General features: G+C 41.9%; 2 protein-coding genes across 5 annotated transcripts in view; one reads left to right on the forward strand and one right to left on the reverse strand.

The window, feature by feature from the left end:
* The window catches only part of hdac4 (histone deacetylase 4), a 148,316-nt gene extending 133,313 nt beyond the window's left edge, over positions 1–15,003 (forward strand). For all 4 annotated transcript variants that reach the window (XM_085135190.1, XM_085135189.1, XM_085135191.1 and 1 more), the window contains one exon: positions 641–15,003. In XM_085135190.1, the coding sequence (XP_084991316.1) occupies positions 641–680 (40 nt within the window). In that variant the 3' untranslated portion in view covers positions 681–15,003. The remainder of the gene's footprint in view (positions 1–640) is intronic.
* twist2 lies at positions 11,245–16,608 on the reverse strand. Its single transcript, XM_085135245.1, has 2 exons — positions 15,663–16,608; positions 11,245–13,883 (listed from the first exon to the last, which is right to left on the reverse strand). Exon 1 carries the CDS (start codon positions 16,188–16,190, stop codon positions 15,696–15,698), a length of 495 nt encoding a protein of 164 aa, XP_084991371.1. The 5' UTR covers positions 16,191–16,608; the 3' UTR covers positions 11,245–13,883; positions 15,663–15,695.
* Between the last annotated feature and the right edge of the window lie 585 nt (positions 16,609–17,193).

Genomic DNA, 17,193 nt, shown 5'->3' on the forward strand with positions numbered 1-17,193 from the left:
CATTGCTTGTTTAGAGGGATTGCCAAGAAAAAGCCTCTTCTCTGCAAAGTTAGGTTTACAAAGTTGCTTCTGAACAACAGGTGTTTGCCCACAATGCACAGCACCTTGTTTAATGAAAACAAACACGGCACCTGACATCAAGTGTCAGCACGGTGGGGGAGCTTGTTTTCAGTCAGAGGACATTGGGAATCTTGTAGTTAGAATTAAATGTGAGGCTACAGTAAAACCTTTGCCCCGACTGGGCCAGGACACAACAATGATCCCAGCACAATGGGATCGCTGAAAAAGAAAAGAATCAAAGTGCTGCAGTGGCCCAGTCAAAGTCCAAAGTGATTGAAACGCTGCTGTGAGAGATAAATGAATCAATGAACTGCAAATCTAAAAAACTGAAGCAAAGCTGCAAAGAAGAGTGAGCCAAAATTCCTTCACGATGTGAGAGAAGGAAAAAGTCAAACAGAAAATGATAACTTGTAGTTGTTGCTTCAACACGCTACTGAATCCTGTGAAAACTTTCTTTTACAGGACTCTTTCAACGCAGCCTTTTTCTGCTTTAACATTATATGTTGTATTTGTTGTTAATTAGTTTAAACAGTTCATCTGTTACTTCTCCTTTGTTCATAGTGTTATCTTTTTTTAACAGGGCTGCAGAGGAACCAATGGAAGAGGAAGCTCCTATGTAAAGAAACATCCACGACCTTTTTGATCACTCACACTCGTCTGTGGCATTTTATCGTGACAGAAATGGACCACTGAAGATGAGCGACCCTTTTGCTGATCAGCGGTGCACTGAGCAATCAGCATAAACGCGTTGCATTGCACTTAAAGACTTTTGGATATACGATTGTTTCAGCTGTCCCGTAATGACAACCTCCAGTGCCAGTGCTTTTAAAACACTAGACAGACATACTTTTGATTGCCAGTGAGAACCATGCAGAGGACCTACAGTCATCTACTCTTCATGTAATTCTGCTCTGTCCCTGCTTTATCTTCATCTCTTCGCTTTTCGTGAAGACCACCATAGCTATTGTGATTGTTACTCTGGACTAAAGATGGGTTCTTGCTCTTTCCAGATATCTAAACGAGAGGGACAAAACGTCAGTTTTCCATGTTGTTGAAGGTTACAAATGAGAAAGGTCACAAACCTGTTAGAGTAAAAGACATTTGTGCCTTTCCCCCCACCCCGTCTAAACTTGGTGGAATTTTTTTGAACTCCACTGGAAGAGTTTTGCCTTAAAAATAGTTTTGGGACTGAGGCCTCTTCTCCCCAAGCCCTCACACATTTCTATCCTGGCAAGACATCCACTGCCTGCATGTTGTTGGCACATAGACTGAAGGACTTTGGCATGTTTACCTATAATTCCCTGCAACCAGCCTACTGTCTCTGCCCCCACCTTTTCCCCTCATTTTCAGTGTCAGCTTGGAAGGTAGTTCCCAGCCACAAGTTGGAGGTGGCTCCTTTAAAAAGGAAATTAAGAGTTGGAATTGTATTGTTTAGTCACATAGCCACCAGTTCTTCTTTGTCAGAGAAAGATATACGTAGCATGCACTTTACTGGAGCACTTGGACTTATATCGTATGTAGTAGTTACATAAAAATGAAGCCAAAGCATGACAGATTATTGTCTCTGTAGAGTATAACCACTTACCGCCCCACACATATAACAACGACTGAGCAGTGTCGGTATTTACATTAGAATTTGTCTCACTTTTTCAGACATTTGCCGAATGGAAATAAACTAATCTCACACGGGCTCATTTGTTGAACCAGCCCTCTCTTTAAGACAAGGACCATACCACCTGGGATTTTCCAGAGGGGTGTTCTGGAGCTTTCACAGCTGGCTTAACATCTTCCGATCCTTTCGATCGAGAACATCTGCTTTGCAAATGTCAGGTGATACGAGGCAGGTGTGAATGTTTCTGCCTCTTCGTATACAATAAAGCACAAACTGTTCTCTCTCTATTTTTTTAATAGTATGCAAACATTTTTAGGTGTTCTGCATTATAAAATGCAGTCGTCTTTTTGACAGCCCGTGGCTCAAATGCACATATTTGAGCTTTAAATAGCACATGTAGCTCAGCCTGTCCTCCTGGATTCTGAATCGTTTCGTTAGGCCGGGTCTCGTTACTAATCTGAGCATCAAATCTTTTTGAATCAGCATTTTTATATGTTGTAATATTTTAGAAGACAAGATGTAAAATTTTCCTGCTCTGACTTTTTTGAAGTCAAGCCCATGATATAGCTCCCAGTCGCTCTGCACCACACACACAGCCAGCAGCTAGGTCGTAGTAGTTTGTTGAATTTAATAATTAAACAGTCCCAGTTTAGGACACTAGTGGCCCCTCTGATCAACATGCTAACTTCCTTCCAGCTTGTGTTTGGCCCTCTGGGCAACTACCTTCTGCTGCCTTTATTTGACCTAAAAACTAATCGTGTCTTTAACGTCGTTTTTAAGTGAACAGGAAACGGAGTGCTGTGGTATTTACTGTTATTTACTGTACATAGGACACTGATCTCCTGAGTATTCCTGCCACACACATTCACTATTTTTGTGGTTTGTTTTCCTCTCTTTCGCTTTTTTCTGCTTTTGAGCTCTAGTGACTTATTTTTGTACAATTTTCCTGTTGTTTTGTGCGTGTTGTCCACTCTCTGTTTCTCTGTTATGTTGTAAAGCTGACATACTTCACAGCAGGTGAGGGTTCAGACTCGTTTTTAGTGGACGTTACATGAGTACGTTTTCTGGGTTCAGGGTTTTTGCGGGAGCGTTGGGATTCAAATGTTTCTACTTTGTATAATGATGGACAATTGTGTATTTACTGTCTGTTCATAGTAGATTTATATATAAAAAGAAATGAGTATATTATATATCTATACATTACAAAATGCTACGATCTTGTTTTTGAAGTTGGTATTGAAAAACAATACTTTCTGTGGGTCTTAGTTACTGAAGGCACCTTTTGTCGTTGATCATGTGTTGAGCAGCATCTTTCTGGCTGTTTTTTGTCTCTCAGCAGTAATGACTTTTTTGTTGTCTGTTTTGTTTATTTCATTAGTTACCCCATTGGTACCATAACACTGTTACAGTAGGTGTGCAGTCACCCTCTGCTCAGCTTTGCATTTTAATGCACATATTTGTCAGATTTCATACCTTTTCTTTCTCGTGCAGATGTTCTTGCGCGCATATCTTGCCTGGCATCTGTTAAGTTTCAGTATTTCAAGAAATTTGAGTCTTTTTTTGTTCCTCTTTGTTAAAGATTATCATCTGACGTATTTGAAAGAATAGGAAGAATAGCGAGGGCGGATTAGAATTGGAACACAGCCATTGCTTTTCCCCCCCCCCTGTGTTAAATCACCACGACGGGCCTTGCAAATGGTTTTGTATGATCAACGTTTATTTCCTTATCAGGCCAAGTATGCTTAGTTTTTAATTTAAATTAACATTTTTCAAGTTCACAGCTGAAGTCTCATCAGCTTTGGTATGCAAGTTATGTTTCTGTATCTAAAAATCACAGTTTGATCACAGTAACAGCCAAGCAGGACCGAGGTATCGATGCCTTAAAAAAAAACAGGAAAAAACACGTTTGATTTTCTTTTTGGGGGGGAATTTCAATCAGACGTACAAGAAATAAATTTTCTTATTTTATCTGAATGTATCTAGCAGAGAGACCTTCCCTCTCCTAATGCACCACTAATGTCTTTAAGTCTCGAATCCTTTCCGTAACTTTTGTAGTTGAGATATGGATATGGTAGATTGTTTCCACCATCGTCTTTTTTTAGTAAGTTTCTAAAGATAATGTCTATACCAATACAGTTTGCATCAAGTAAATTCTGCCAAAACAAAACCTCTGGCCTGGTTGCAGCAGGGCATCTTTTATTATAATGTTTTAGCTTTTTCTGTACATCCCTTTTTATGAGACACACGTTGTTTTCTCCTCCTTTGTAGATGTTGGCCAGCTTCTTTGTGTGTGCGATACTTGCGTACTTTCATAGTCGGGATTTGAAAATGCATATAATCGGGCTATCCTGAATATGACCTCAGCTGGGATATGCTGACATCTCGGCTCATTTTAACACACTTGAAGAGATGCCTTTCAGTAACCCAGCCCAGAACATTCCCAGAACCTTTGCACAACAGTGCCAGTCATGGCTTTTCTTCTGTTTAATGCTTTCGTTTCTCAAACGCTGCCAAAACTAGCACTGTCTGGCTACTCTGGCCATCTGTCTTCACTGTTAGTCTTAAAACAATGTCCAGTAACCAAAAAGAAAAAAAAGCAGCATTCCATTTTGGTGTAATTTCCATTTATTATAAGGTAAATCTTTTTTTTTTAACCCTCACAGGTCTGAGAGCTGTCTTGTTTCTGTAGATGCCCCGTTCTGACCCCACGCAGCTCCTCCTCTTTTCTCCCTGCATGATCCGTCTGTCTGCATGCATTACCTGTCTGTCTGTCTGTCCCCTGCCACACACCAGCACAAGGGATCAAGCACTGAAGGACTTTCACTGTATCCAAACTATTTTTATCTCTTTGCTTCTCTTTTTCTTTCTAATATGGAGGAATTTGGGTGCTTTCCATGTTGTGCTTTCACCTGTAGCGAACGAATCATCAAACCTGGCAGACTTAAGTTGAATAAGTCACAAAAAGAAATAGTATCAAGCACAGACAATAGATTTTATTGTATTTATGTAGAAAATAAATTGTTTGGTGGGATGCTTTGTAAACTATAAGACAGAATGGACTGTCGTTTTTTGTTTTTTTTTTTCCAAACCAGGCGAGATGTGACTTTGGAGGATTTTCAGAAGATATTTGTGTTTTCTGTCACGTCTGAACTCATCAAAGGGCTCCATCCAGACGCCTGGTCATTGTTACAGTTGTCCATTCCAGTAAATAAGCCAGTTATCTCTTTGACCACTGTGGTTCAGAAACAAACAGTTCTAGGTTTACATATGTATAAAATGCATAATCTTTTTTTTTTTATCAGTTATGTTTTTGACTTGTTCCACCATTGTTACAAAAATAGTACATTTTTCTCGGGAACCTTTGCTCTAACATGTTGTCTTTGACATGTACATTATAAAGTATTGTTTTGAAAAAAAAACCTCAATGTGTGTTTTTATGCTTTTACTGTTTGCTGTAATTTTGAAGAAAAAACATGAAGGCAGACGTTCAGGATGTGTCCTCATACGCGATAAAAGAAATACTACAGAGATTTAAAGGGATTGCACTTAAAGGTCCGAGTGCAACAGCATATCCGTATCTGCTTCCATCGCTACTTTGCAGCAGTTTGTTGTGGTGGGTAACGGTTGGAGACTAGACAGAGTTAACACCCACTGCTCTAATACGTTTAATCCTGCATAAACATATCATATGATTGCATATGAATGCCACGCTTGGTAAAATTTCCAAAAAAGATGGAGCCTGAGAAAGGCTTGTGTTTCTGAGGATATTCTGATGAGGTTGATCTGGCCTTGCAGACATGCAGTTTCCAACTGGCCACTTCCAAGTGAGTCAATACCATAGTTAAATTGTAAATATCAAACTTTACAGCATTAAAAAGCTCACAGGTCCAAGGCTAGTGCATAAAACTCATCCATCTGGATCTGTTCAAGGTCAAAATCAGGAGGGTGGATGGTTTGACTGAGAGGTGTGCCAACACAGCAGGGTGCAGCTGATGGTTGAATCTGCCAAGCTTCGCCTCCAGTAATTCCAGTCATAGTCAACTGGACCTCATGCTAATATTTATGATGATGGTCCATCCATGCATCCATTTTCTTAACTGGTTATCCAGTCCTGGAGCGTATCCCAGTAGATTCGCCAGTTAAACGAATATGCTTTTGGCCAAATCTCCTGTGATGTATATTGACTGCAGACTGTTTGGTCAGATATTCTGCTCTAACAGAAGCTAAAGGTCCGAAAATCCCCAGATTAGATTTTTCTTTCAAGCTTGTAATCTTTAATCCAACCAACAGCCCATCAAACTGAGTCAGTTTATTTATATTGCACATTTAAACACTACAGACGACGACCAAAGTGCTGCACAAACACAGTCATCAAAAAAAAGCAAAGATTTAAGAACAAAAAAAATTAAATTAATAAAAATATAAATGACAACAGCAAATAATACAAATTGAAATAATGAGAGTGAAGATGACACTAAATTAAAGCTAATCTGAAGCTAAAGAAGCTATCACACTGCACACAGCTCCCTCTGCAGGCACACAAGTTTTTATAAATGTTAACATTCAAAGTTGCGCTCCCCAGTTCCTGCAAACAGCCTTCAGTGTAAAATTGGGGTAGTGTGCCTTTGCGTCCAGAGGTGGGCATCATTGGCAAGAACGGCAACAAGGGCCCCACAGTAGCTTTGACCAGGATTAAACACCCATTTGGAGAGGTCAAAGGTCTTAACCAGCGTTGAATCCCTGATGGTGGTGGAACTAACGCTAAGACAACAGTCCAAAAACAAACAAAGCCAATCCCGACTTTCCTCCTCTCAAATAAATATACATCGCGGTGCTTTCGGTCAGTCTGAATTCAGTGAGTAACAGTGTAAATAACACCACTGCGGCAGGAGTTGTAGACTTGTCAGGTTTGAAGCACCATGCAGTGTAAAAGACAAATGAGAAGACAACATCTGGTTTCTTGAGAAAATGACATTCAGCTGAGGCGTGAGGGACAATATTTACCATCTTGGAGATGCTGAAAAGAGCTCTGAAAGCGCTACTACTAAAAACAACGACAGTAAAGCTGGGAATGTGCTCTTTTATGGTTCCTCTGTGCCTTGAGATGCTCTAATGGCGTGCCTGTGACACACACAGACTGCCCGTCTCACCTTAAGTTCACCGTATTCCCGCTATGCAGTGACACGCAACCCCCGTGGCCTCTAAGTCAGGTCAGGTCAGAGAACGGGTGAAGCCCTGCTAGTTGAACTTTCCCCCCTCCTGAAGCTCAACCCACAAGATGGTTTCTTCTTCCACAACAAAGAATTGAAAAGTCAGAACCCCCCACCCCTTATTTTGTTTCCCTCTCATTTCCCTGCAGTGACATTCTGGTCTGCCGCAGCTTTCTTGCCTTGCTCATCTTCCTCCAGCGTCAGCCGTTATCAGTCAGCTCTGTCATTACCCAGCCGCCCGTATGCGTAAAAAAAGGCCTCATCCTCCCAGCTGTGCTCATCGCCGCACTTTTTAATTGCAGGTTCGAGTGACTCCAAATGGGCGATGAGGCTTTGGCCAGTTGCTTGGATGACAAATAAAACTAATTATAGAAGAGAGTCATTAGAATTAAATTTGGATCTTCAGCACACCAACATCAGCTATATTTAACAGGTCCTAACAAACATGTACGTTGGGATCACAGAGGCGGCCCAGTCGAGTAAAGTCTGTGAAGTCTTGGAGAAGGAAAGGTCGACGAAATGTTAGACACAAAATTAGAACAAATCCAGCAGTTTCTCTCGACTTGTTCTATTCCAAGCGTGACTTTGGAAACAATGGAAGTGAACGTGAGGAGCCTGTGGCCGTTTGCTGTTCTTTCCATCGGATGTTCCGTCAGTCCGGCTGACACTTCTGATCCATAGTGTATTTGAAAAGCTGTGCAGCATTTGCTTATCTTGCTACTGTGTGTGTTTAGTCTACTGTTGGGTGTGCGCTGACATCAAAAATGGAAAGACACACACAGACACACACATGGCTGGAAGGTTCTGCAAACAGAACAACAGTAGGTCACTCTCAGCTTGGGTTTCAGGACTAAGTACGAAGTTCAGTGACGGACAGCAGCACACACTGTACATCCAGTGATCAGCCACATTAAAACCACATGCTTAATGTTGTGTAGGTCTGCCTCTTGCCAACAGAACAACCATAAACCCATCTGGGAATTTCCACGGGACCGCTGTGGACGTCCTGCGGTCGTCTATAACAAGGACATTAGCAGTGGATCCTTTGGGTCCTGTGGATTGTCTGATGGAGACTCCGTGGATCAGGCTGTTCTTCCACATCCCACAGATGCTTGATTAGTTTGGTATTTGGGGATTTTGAGGGACAAATCAATGCCTCGGGCACTGTGGTTTGTTATTCAGCTGTTCCTGAGATGTTGTTGAGGTGTGGCTGAGCACATTGTGGTTCTGGAGGAGGCGAAGGACAATTTAAAATCCTTCTCCTCATATACAGGGTCTTTAATTGTTAGACCCCATCTCAGTCCATTATCACCCCAAAACAGTATTTTGCACTCAGACTGTGGGCTTACTTGTTGTTCCTAGAGAACTGGAGGAAGAGCCTTCAGCTTGCAGGCATCTCTTCTGTGGAACCAGCTTCCACTTTGGATTTGGAAGACACCCCCTCTACGTTCAAGATTAGGTTTAAAACGTTCCTTTTTCATAAAGCGTATAGTCAAGGCTGGATCAGGTCACCCTGAACCCTCCCTTAGTTACACCGACTTAGGTCATTGCTGCTGGGGGGTTCCCATGATGCCCTGGTTGTTGCTTCTTCACTCACTGTGTGTTTATACACCTTTCTGCATAATTAGTTATTATTAATCTCTGGCGCTCTTCCACAGCCTGTCTTTGGCCCGTCTCCCTCCCTCCCAACCAGCCGATGGCCCCGCCCCTCCCTGAGCTTGGTTCTGCCAGAGGTTTCTTCCTGTTAAAAGGAAGTTTTTCCTTCCCACTGTTGCTAGATGCTTGCACATAGGGTTTTTTTCTAATTGTGTTTGTCTTCTGTATATAATTGTGGGGTCTTTATATTACAAAATATAGTAAAGCGCCTTGCAGTGACAGTTGTGACTTGGCCCTATATAAATAAAATTGAATTGAAGTGACTGAGAAAATTGATGCTGTTATTATTATTTACAAATGTTCTCTAGATATGCTACTAATAACATTATTGTCTATTGTTTTTAATTCCACAGTAATCGTAGTCATGAATCCGAATGTTGCTCGTTTGAAGCCGTGCCACCAACGGCGTCTCCAGGTCTTCAGACGGCTTGAACTGTGATGTGGATTTAACTGTGTCCTCCAGATGGACCTCAGCGTTTATAGTGGTGCCTGTGCAGAGTGGAAAAAAATACCAACAAATTCCTTTTGGGTTTTCAAAGCAGTGAGTAAATATTTTATTTTTGCCTTAAATTATATTTCAGAGTATGCACTGAATGAATATATTAGCTGTTTAGTTCTCATTTCTCTTGAATGTAGTGAAAAATAAACGAGAAGGTTGGCTCCTGAAGTGGCGTGACCTGGTGACTCCTGCTGACCCTGCAGTCATCACTAGTGCTAATGATGCGCAAAGGAAGGGGGGGCACATCACCCTACAAACACAGACCCTCGTCTCCTCCCCGGCCTGCAGACAAATCAAATTTTACTGCTTTGTCTGTGAGCAGCTATCGGCCTCGTTACTGGCTCACAGCCACGGTGAAGGGAAATTATACATATTCATATTTGTAAACTGTGGTTTACCAGCAAAAGCACTGATTTGTTGGCGTCTGGCCGAACTCACTGTGGGGTGAGTTAGAAATATTGATCAACTGTTATTATAGCTAATTTGTTTTTTGTGTGCATTTGTTTGTGAGTAAAAAAAACAGTGAAACCTTAAAGAAATATTTCTTTCTTCCAGCCGTCCTTCGCCTGAACCTGATAGCAAGGCTGCAATTATTGTTTGGCTGACATCACTGACGCTAAAGTTAGATATTTTCTAACTTGGTGTGACGATTCACACAATTTTTTTTTCAATCTTATGAAGGGATAATAAATATTTAAATGCACAATAACAGATGTTGCCTGTGTTAGTAAGATGCAGTTTATATATCTGTGTGCATGCATATAAGGTGAGGTCAGATGGACTTTAGAGAACACCAGAGGTTATGTATAATAAACACACATAATGCAGGTCCAGGCCACAGCTGCATGCATATTTGTGCTTTATCTATTGCTTAATTGATCACATTTATTTCTTAATGCAATCCAGACCTGATATCAATTGATGCTCCAAAAAAAAAGCTTTTGTTTTGACAGTCTGTCATAAAAGACTTCTAAATAACACTTCATACCCCAGAGAGGATTTCAACAAAAGCATCCGCCTCCACATTCATTTGGAATTTGGTCTCTCTGCTTTCCAGAGCTCAGTGTGATTGCCTTCACTGTTTTTATAACGACAGTAATCTCATACAGAGAGATACAAAAACAACATGACAGATCAGACGGTTTTTTTTTTTAGTACATCACAAATCAGAAGTGAAAAGTGTTTTCAGAACTGCACTGCAGATGTGTTTGTCACACAAAGTGGGGGGAAATACCCCAAAGAGACACGCAGTGAAGGGCAGCAGTGCGGGGATGATGTGCACACTACGACTCAGAGCTGGAAAATGCAGGAAACCCTTTGATAAGCACAGAGATGACCGAGAGTAGGTATGAGACCTGAACTGTGTGCATGCAGTGAACTTTTCTTTTTATAGGGCCGATGACAGACACACAAGATCGGGGTTACGAGGATACTTAGGAGTGCTTTAGAGTGCCGCGCCCTTTAATGTAGGACTAATGGAGGATGTACCTCAGCAGTGTCGTGTAAAGTCTGTTAAGTTTGAGGCTGTAGGTCAGGATCGAAGCAGACTGAGGGGAAAAAGGGTTTGCTGGTGGAATTCAACGATCAGAGATCAGTCATTACAAACTATCCCATACACCAAACCCTTTCTGTTAGTGTAATCAGCATAATCAGCAATCAGCAGATGCATGATGAAGAGGAAGGAGCTGACTGTGAGTGACGACGTGTGGTGACTGTAAGAGGCATAAAGCTGCTTAAGAAAAATCTAAAATATTGAGTTTCCACCTTCTTTGAAGAAATAAAATCCTCATATTTAAGAATATGAGCCTGAGATATGACAGTAATGCAGGCACATGCTTCTGTGTAGGATCTCAGGGCGCCTGAATAAATGATGGAATGAAGGAAAGGTGGAGACGAGCTTAAGAAAAATGCCAGAATCTTCTGTTTTTTTCAGGGCAGCCTCGACAGTCTCTGCCAGGTTTCTCTGAACTCTCAAACTATCACACACTCTCTCCTCGCATTTGAACTTCTGTTCATTTACCTTATACACAGCAGTTTATTGCTTTGTTAGTGAAGATGTCCATAATGTCAGCACCGGTTCATATAAACACAGAAAGAAACGCCTGCAGTTTCATTTTTATTTGTTTTATGACAGATGGAGGATCTTTATGTGGCTTGTTCGCAGCTTTTGTTGTGTTTGCATGAAGCATTTTTCTCCTGTAGTGAGGCCAGTGTGTGCATAAAGTACTGAATAATAAAGAGCTGTCTTGCTCAAAGTAGTTTAGTTTCTTAGCAAGAATACCTTTTTAATCACCCGTTTCATCAGTCTTAACTTGATAAAGTAAACCTTCACAACAGGGGAACCAAAGAGAAAAATCAGATATGGCTCAAACCTTTGAGGCATATTTGAAGCCTGACTAATGCTTTGTGTATTCCCTCGGTGGCAGCCTACACAGCTGACTTCCAGCCTTGCCAGCAAACACATACAAACAAATACACACACACACACACACACACACACACACACACACACACACACACAGTTGAGCCAACATCACCCTTCAAAGTGGTAAAAGGTTAACCTTTGATTTTTTTTTTTAAACTTAACCAGACGAACACAGAATACCGTTTGAGGCACACAGAGTGTAAACCTTTACTTTATTCCGTTTTTTAGTGCAAATTAAAGTTTTGTAGCTTTTTCCGTCTGATTTTACGGGAAACATCTGGATCTCTCGCACCACTGGAGCGGTGGCCCCGGGTGATTCTGTGCTGCTCAGCTGTGAGGGCCTGGGATAATGAGCAGGTATCAAACGGGCTCCTATGGATAAGCCGGCCTTGGTAGGAAGGGCTGCACAACAACGTCCAAGACCACCATGCCAAAAGTGACTGCACACTGTGGCGTCTGTTCATATTTTTTTGAAACATTGTGAAAGATTTAGAAAAGGATTCTGGCTATTATTGCTTAAACTCTTAGAGATTAATTAGTTAGAGCTCACAGGAATATTTCCTTGTTATTATACAGAAACTCCAGTGAGTGTGTGTTGGCTGCCATGCGGCTCAGGTATAGCATGTGTAAATTCACCACATTTACGATCCTTACCCTTCATGCAGGGAGGGTCGTGCCATTCCTCGAGCAGTAAGACTGGGGCTGGTCCCACCGTCTTTATCATATAAATCAAACTATTTTAAAAGGTTGAAATAAATATAGGTCACTCTCGGTTTCTAAGTGATGGGAAGCGCTTGATTTTCAAAATAAGAGGCTCCCTGCTGCACAGACTCCTCACACTGCCACATGCTCGTCACTTTTATTTTTAGTAAAAGTGTTTGACGGCAAAGTGCCGCATTACCATATTCACAAACCTACAGGAGGATGAAGCCACGGTGGCTGCAGGTGGTTCCTAATTGAGGCCGCGTTCAAAGACCATAAGAAAAATCAGACTCAGCATCACTCATGTAGAGGGTTAAATATTTAGTAACACAAGTATTTTATAAGGCCAGCTCAGTGAAGATGGCTGATTCTTTATACAGCTTTTCACCTGAGAAAGCGGCGGTTGAGTGCGGGAAAAAGTAATTTGAAAGTGCTGTATTTAAACCAGGGGGCAGGCGTTTGTTTTACTGGTTGATAAAATTAGGCTACCCAGTTATTCCAGCAGCAGACCCACAGTGCACTGTACACAGCTGAAATAGCCACAAAGAGTCAGCCATCCATTTACACTAACAGCCCCACGTTAACAATGGGGTCCTTTTAGTGTTTAGATTGCATCTAACCACGTCTGGAAAACGACATGTAAACAGTTTGGATGTATTGACTGAGCGGAGATTCAAAGGAATTTCTTCAGTCATTTAGGAAGGGTCTTTGGGGTTTTTTTTAAATACTATAGGCAGAGTTATTGTCCTTATCTGTGGTTTTTTGGGGGGGCTCCCTGCTCGTTAGGAAGCACAAAGGCATCGCCATTTGAAATGATTACTCGTTATTTAAGCGTACAAACATTTTATATGACCCAGTTTGAAACTGGCTCGAGTTTCCTGCACTGTTAATGAAGCTGTATTATTTTATGGTCTGTTTTTTTTCTCGGTGTTTTCTTTCCATAACAAGAGGAGGGGCACGTTCTCACACCCAGCGGAGAAAGAGGGAAAGAATGTGGTTTACATGGGAGTCGTATTCTTTTACGCCCATCTAAAAATTGGCTCAATATTTTATTTTATTTTATATTTATTTCTTTGATGTATTTTTATTTGAATTTAATCAGCAGAACGACATGTTCTAGCCTAAAATATATAACTCGAATAAAAAAAAAAAAACGAAACGTATTTCTTTCAAAAAATACGTGTTTTAATAAATAAGCAAAACAAAACAAAAAAATGTACACTGGACGGAGTTTGGATGGAGACTTGCTAAAGAAAGTCGATGAACTAAATCCATGCAGCGAGAAAAAAGTCTAAATTGCATTGGTCCCTTTACAGGCTATAGGCGTACTTACACAAGTATTTACAATATGCATTTATTTATATATATTTATAATTTGGTTTAGTCTTTAAAAAACAAAACAAAACACAAAAATATATTTACTTCTAAAAACGATTAAAGGATGGCTTTGGTGGAATACAGGCCGTGAATCCGAGCTATTCGCTGTAACATCTCTTAGGCCTACACACATCACAGGGCTCTGGCTCTTTTCCTGCTTCCCCCGCTCTCTCTTCCACAAACTGCTCCGGACGATCAGAAGCAGTGCGATGGGTCGACATCCACACTCACTCCCAGAGAGTTTGTAGTTGTGGCTCGCGTTACGTCTCTGCGCCATGCCTTTGAGGTCCATGGGTTCTTCAATAATCCCTGTGGTCTTCATACTTTGTAGAAGTTAACAGTCTGCAAAAGAAACAGGGAGAAAGAAATGTGGGGGAGATGTTATTGATCAGGAGGGATCACGTGTGTGGACTGTGACAGGCTATCTATCGGCTCTGGCTTTTCTGGGGGAGGACATCTGGCGTATTTTACGCATTTAAGGCCTCAATTAGCACGTGCGAACTAATGAATGAATCAATTATTAGCCACGGAGCTGAGTAAAACCACATGGAGGCAGGGAATAAGCGTGGTTTTGAATGCGAATGTACTTCCACAGCTGCTTTTATTCTGGGCTTCGGTTTTAAAGCACCTGAGTAAATTCGGTGTTAGTGGACAAGCCTGAAACAATAAAATCCAATTCCTCGGAGCAAAGTTAAGCCCCGAGTTATTATTGAAATAAATCACGCGGCTCACCAAGGTCGCAGTTTGTTATGAAAGGCCCCGCAGTGTGTCCACAGCCCGGTGTGAATTATTCATTTCGCTGCTAAATTAACAAAAAAATGTTTGTTGTTACTTTTCATTCCAACTATATTTTGGATAAACCTGAAGCCCGTGAGAAACCCCCGCGCGGGTTTAACTCTGCCTTTTTAACGCCATCAAGCCACAAATCGGAATATTTTGAATCTAGCCAGCATGTCGCGGATGCGCCTTCAAATTTAAAGCAAATCACGGTGAAGAGCCTGATATCAGAATCAGAGGAACAGTCAGGACCGGACAGGCTTCGATCTTCACATCGGGCCCTGAGCCCTGTCAGATATTTAAATGAAGGTTAAAGCGACTAAAACAAGACGCATTCCTGATTACTGACATCACTAATAGAGTCACTGTTACTCCCTCTTTAATACCCTCTTGCTATTTTTTTTTTAAAAGCTCAAATTAAAAGTAAAACCTCCAAAAACAGTGCCATCTGTCCCAGCTGCAGGTCAGCTGTAGAGTAACCAGTCCACCAGATCAGGGAGCAAAGCTCGAAGAAAGTAACGGGCCTGCGTGTTAATGCGGGCTCTGTTTTTGTTGTCTTGCACTGGCCTGAACTTCCCCGTCCAGCCGCAGGAGCTGCCCATTCCTGCGGTCTCCACACAGGAAGGCGCTCTGTTGTGGATATAAATTACCCGTAGTGGCACCACAGCTGCGTCTTGGCCCTTTTTAAGAAAAAGAAAAACTAGAGTCCTTATAAGAGGGACTACAAAAGTTAAAAAAAATAAATAAATAAAAACGTAATTTTTTGGCAATAAATAGAAGAGAGCAGCAGATGTGGCACCTTCTTAATGCCTGCCATGTAAACACGTTCCGCAACTATTATTTGTATTCATTCCTCCGCCTGATCCTTCAAATAAACACGATCCCATTTTTCACATCCCGAACGAGCCCTCTGCTTCGCTCAAGTCTCGGAACATCAAATTGATATCATGGATTACACTGTCCCCGAGAGTTTGCGCGCGGACAGGCAGGGTTTAAAAGATGCTGCGGCCTCGTGCTTAAAGTTTGAACATTTAAAAAAAGGATGGGGACACGTTTGATGCACTGGATGCCTGTCACCTACACATCTGGCTACAGTTTCCCTCCAGACACGTGGTCAAGTCGTCACCTGATAACGACTCTTTTTTTAAGTAAAGTTCAAAGTGAAAATAAACAAAATTTGGGGGATGACTCCCATAATGCGTTTCATAACCGTTTTACCATAAGGCGTTATATCTGCCTACAGTGGCGCCTTTACAAACGAGCCCTTCATCGTTATTACTTCTTTTTCCTGCTGTAAACACTGACATCATCGACTTTTTTCTTTCCGGGCTTCGTGCTACCCACCGCTTTGGCATTGGAAGTGACGGTCTGTGGGTGCTAGTGAGATGCTGACATAGACCAAGCGCCCTCCATCCTCCACACAGAGAACGCATAACTGAGTCTTTCGTGCGCTACGTAACTGCAACTGGACATCTTGCTGTCCATCTCGTCGCTCTGCAGCACCTGACAGAGAAAGTCGATGTATCTGGAGGCCAGCTTCAGCGTCTGTATCTTGCTGAGTTTGTCCGACGGCAGTGTGGGGATAATTTTGCGCAAAGACGCAAAGGCCTCGTTCAGAGACTGAGTCCGTTGCCTCTCCCGGACGTTGGCCAGGACCCGCTGGTTCTGCAGCTCCTCGAACGACTGAGCGCTGCTCGGACTCGGCTTCTTCCCCCGTTTCACCGGACCCGGGCTGCTGCCGCTGCTGTCGTCGCTGGACTTTTTGCTGTGCCTCCTCTTCCTCGCGAACCTTTTCTGCTGTCTGTCCAGCTCCTCCTCGCTGGTCACCAGACTATCCACAGGGGAAACCGGAGAACTGGAGCCCTCTTCCATTTCTTTCTTGAAGAAATGCAGAGATAGAGAGGAAAACACGCTGTCCACCTTTGAAGCCGTGGTTACAAAAATTGTATAGATATCCTTGAAGCTGAGGGGAATAATTTCGAGATGGGTCTCTGCGCTTCTTACTTTGGAAGGAACTATGGTCAAAGTGGCGGTTGGCACGATTCTCCTCGTGCAGGAAGTTTTTTCCTTACAATATTTTTGGAAACGGTATCCCGGCGTCAGATGCTAAATAGGTTTAAGAGTGGAAGGGGAGGGGTTTTGAGGTGCGGAGGGGGAGCTAGTGTGCGCCTTGGTGTTCAGCAAGCGGGAGGGACCAGTCATGGTTTCGTGTATCATAGAAGACTTAAACAAGACTCGTATTTACTGTCAGAGGCCAGGGATGACCGACTTACTCTGCTCTTATTTTCTTTTCCCTTTTTTAGCATCGGTGGTCCTTAGAAGGAAAAAAAAGTACAGTTTCTTTACGTGGAAGAAAATTACATTCACTATTTTTACTGAGATGATGAAATGACTCAATTTAACAAAAAATAATTTAATAAAAAAGAAAAAAATTGTCTCGTTTTTCTTGGAATATTTGCAATGATATGTTGACATATCTATAGTTAGTTTACATCTTAAAGTTAAAGTTTAATAATAATAATGATAATAACAATAATAAAAACAATCTTTCCTCATAAAAATATTTTCCAGATTTCTTAAAAGGTCGCTGGATTTGAATTAAAGTAAAACATGAGCCAGAGCCTTTGGGGTCAATAAAACTATCAAATTAACTGCAGTGTAAAATCCATTTGTTCTTGGAGAGTGAAGGCTTTGTGCCACAGTCGCTCCCTGCGAGGCCTTTTACAGCCACACAAACCTTCCGTGTACCGTAAAAACAGAGTTTTAACGCCAGTGTAAAGTATGCGCACCGCGGAGGGCGATTTACGCACAGACTCGTCGGACCGGTGGAAATATATCCGCTTGATATTTAATCGAATCAAGTCTGTGCGCACTC

Source organism: Neolamprologus multifasciatus, chromosome 16, assembly GCF_963576455.1.
Source record: "Neolamprologus multifasciatus chromosome 16, fNeoMul1.2, whole genome shotgun sequence".
In the NCBI taxonomy this organism is placed as follows: Eukaryota; Metazoa; Chordata; class Actinopteri; order Cichliformes; family Cichlidae; genus Neolamprologus; species Neolamprologus multifasciatus.

What these genes read in the sequence shown, in the direction of transcription:
- twist2 (XM_085135245.1), bottom strand. Translation starts at nt 16,190, where the DNA reads ATGGAAGAGGGCTCCAGTTCTCCGGTTTCCCCTGTGGATAGTCTGGTG.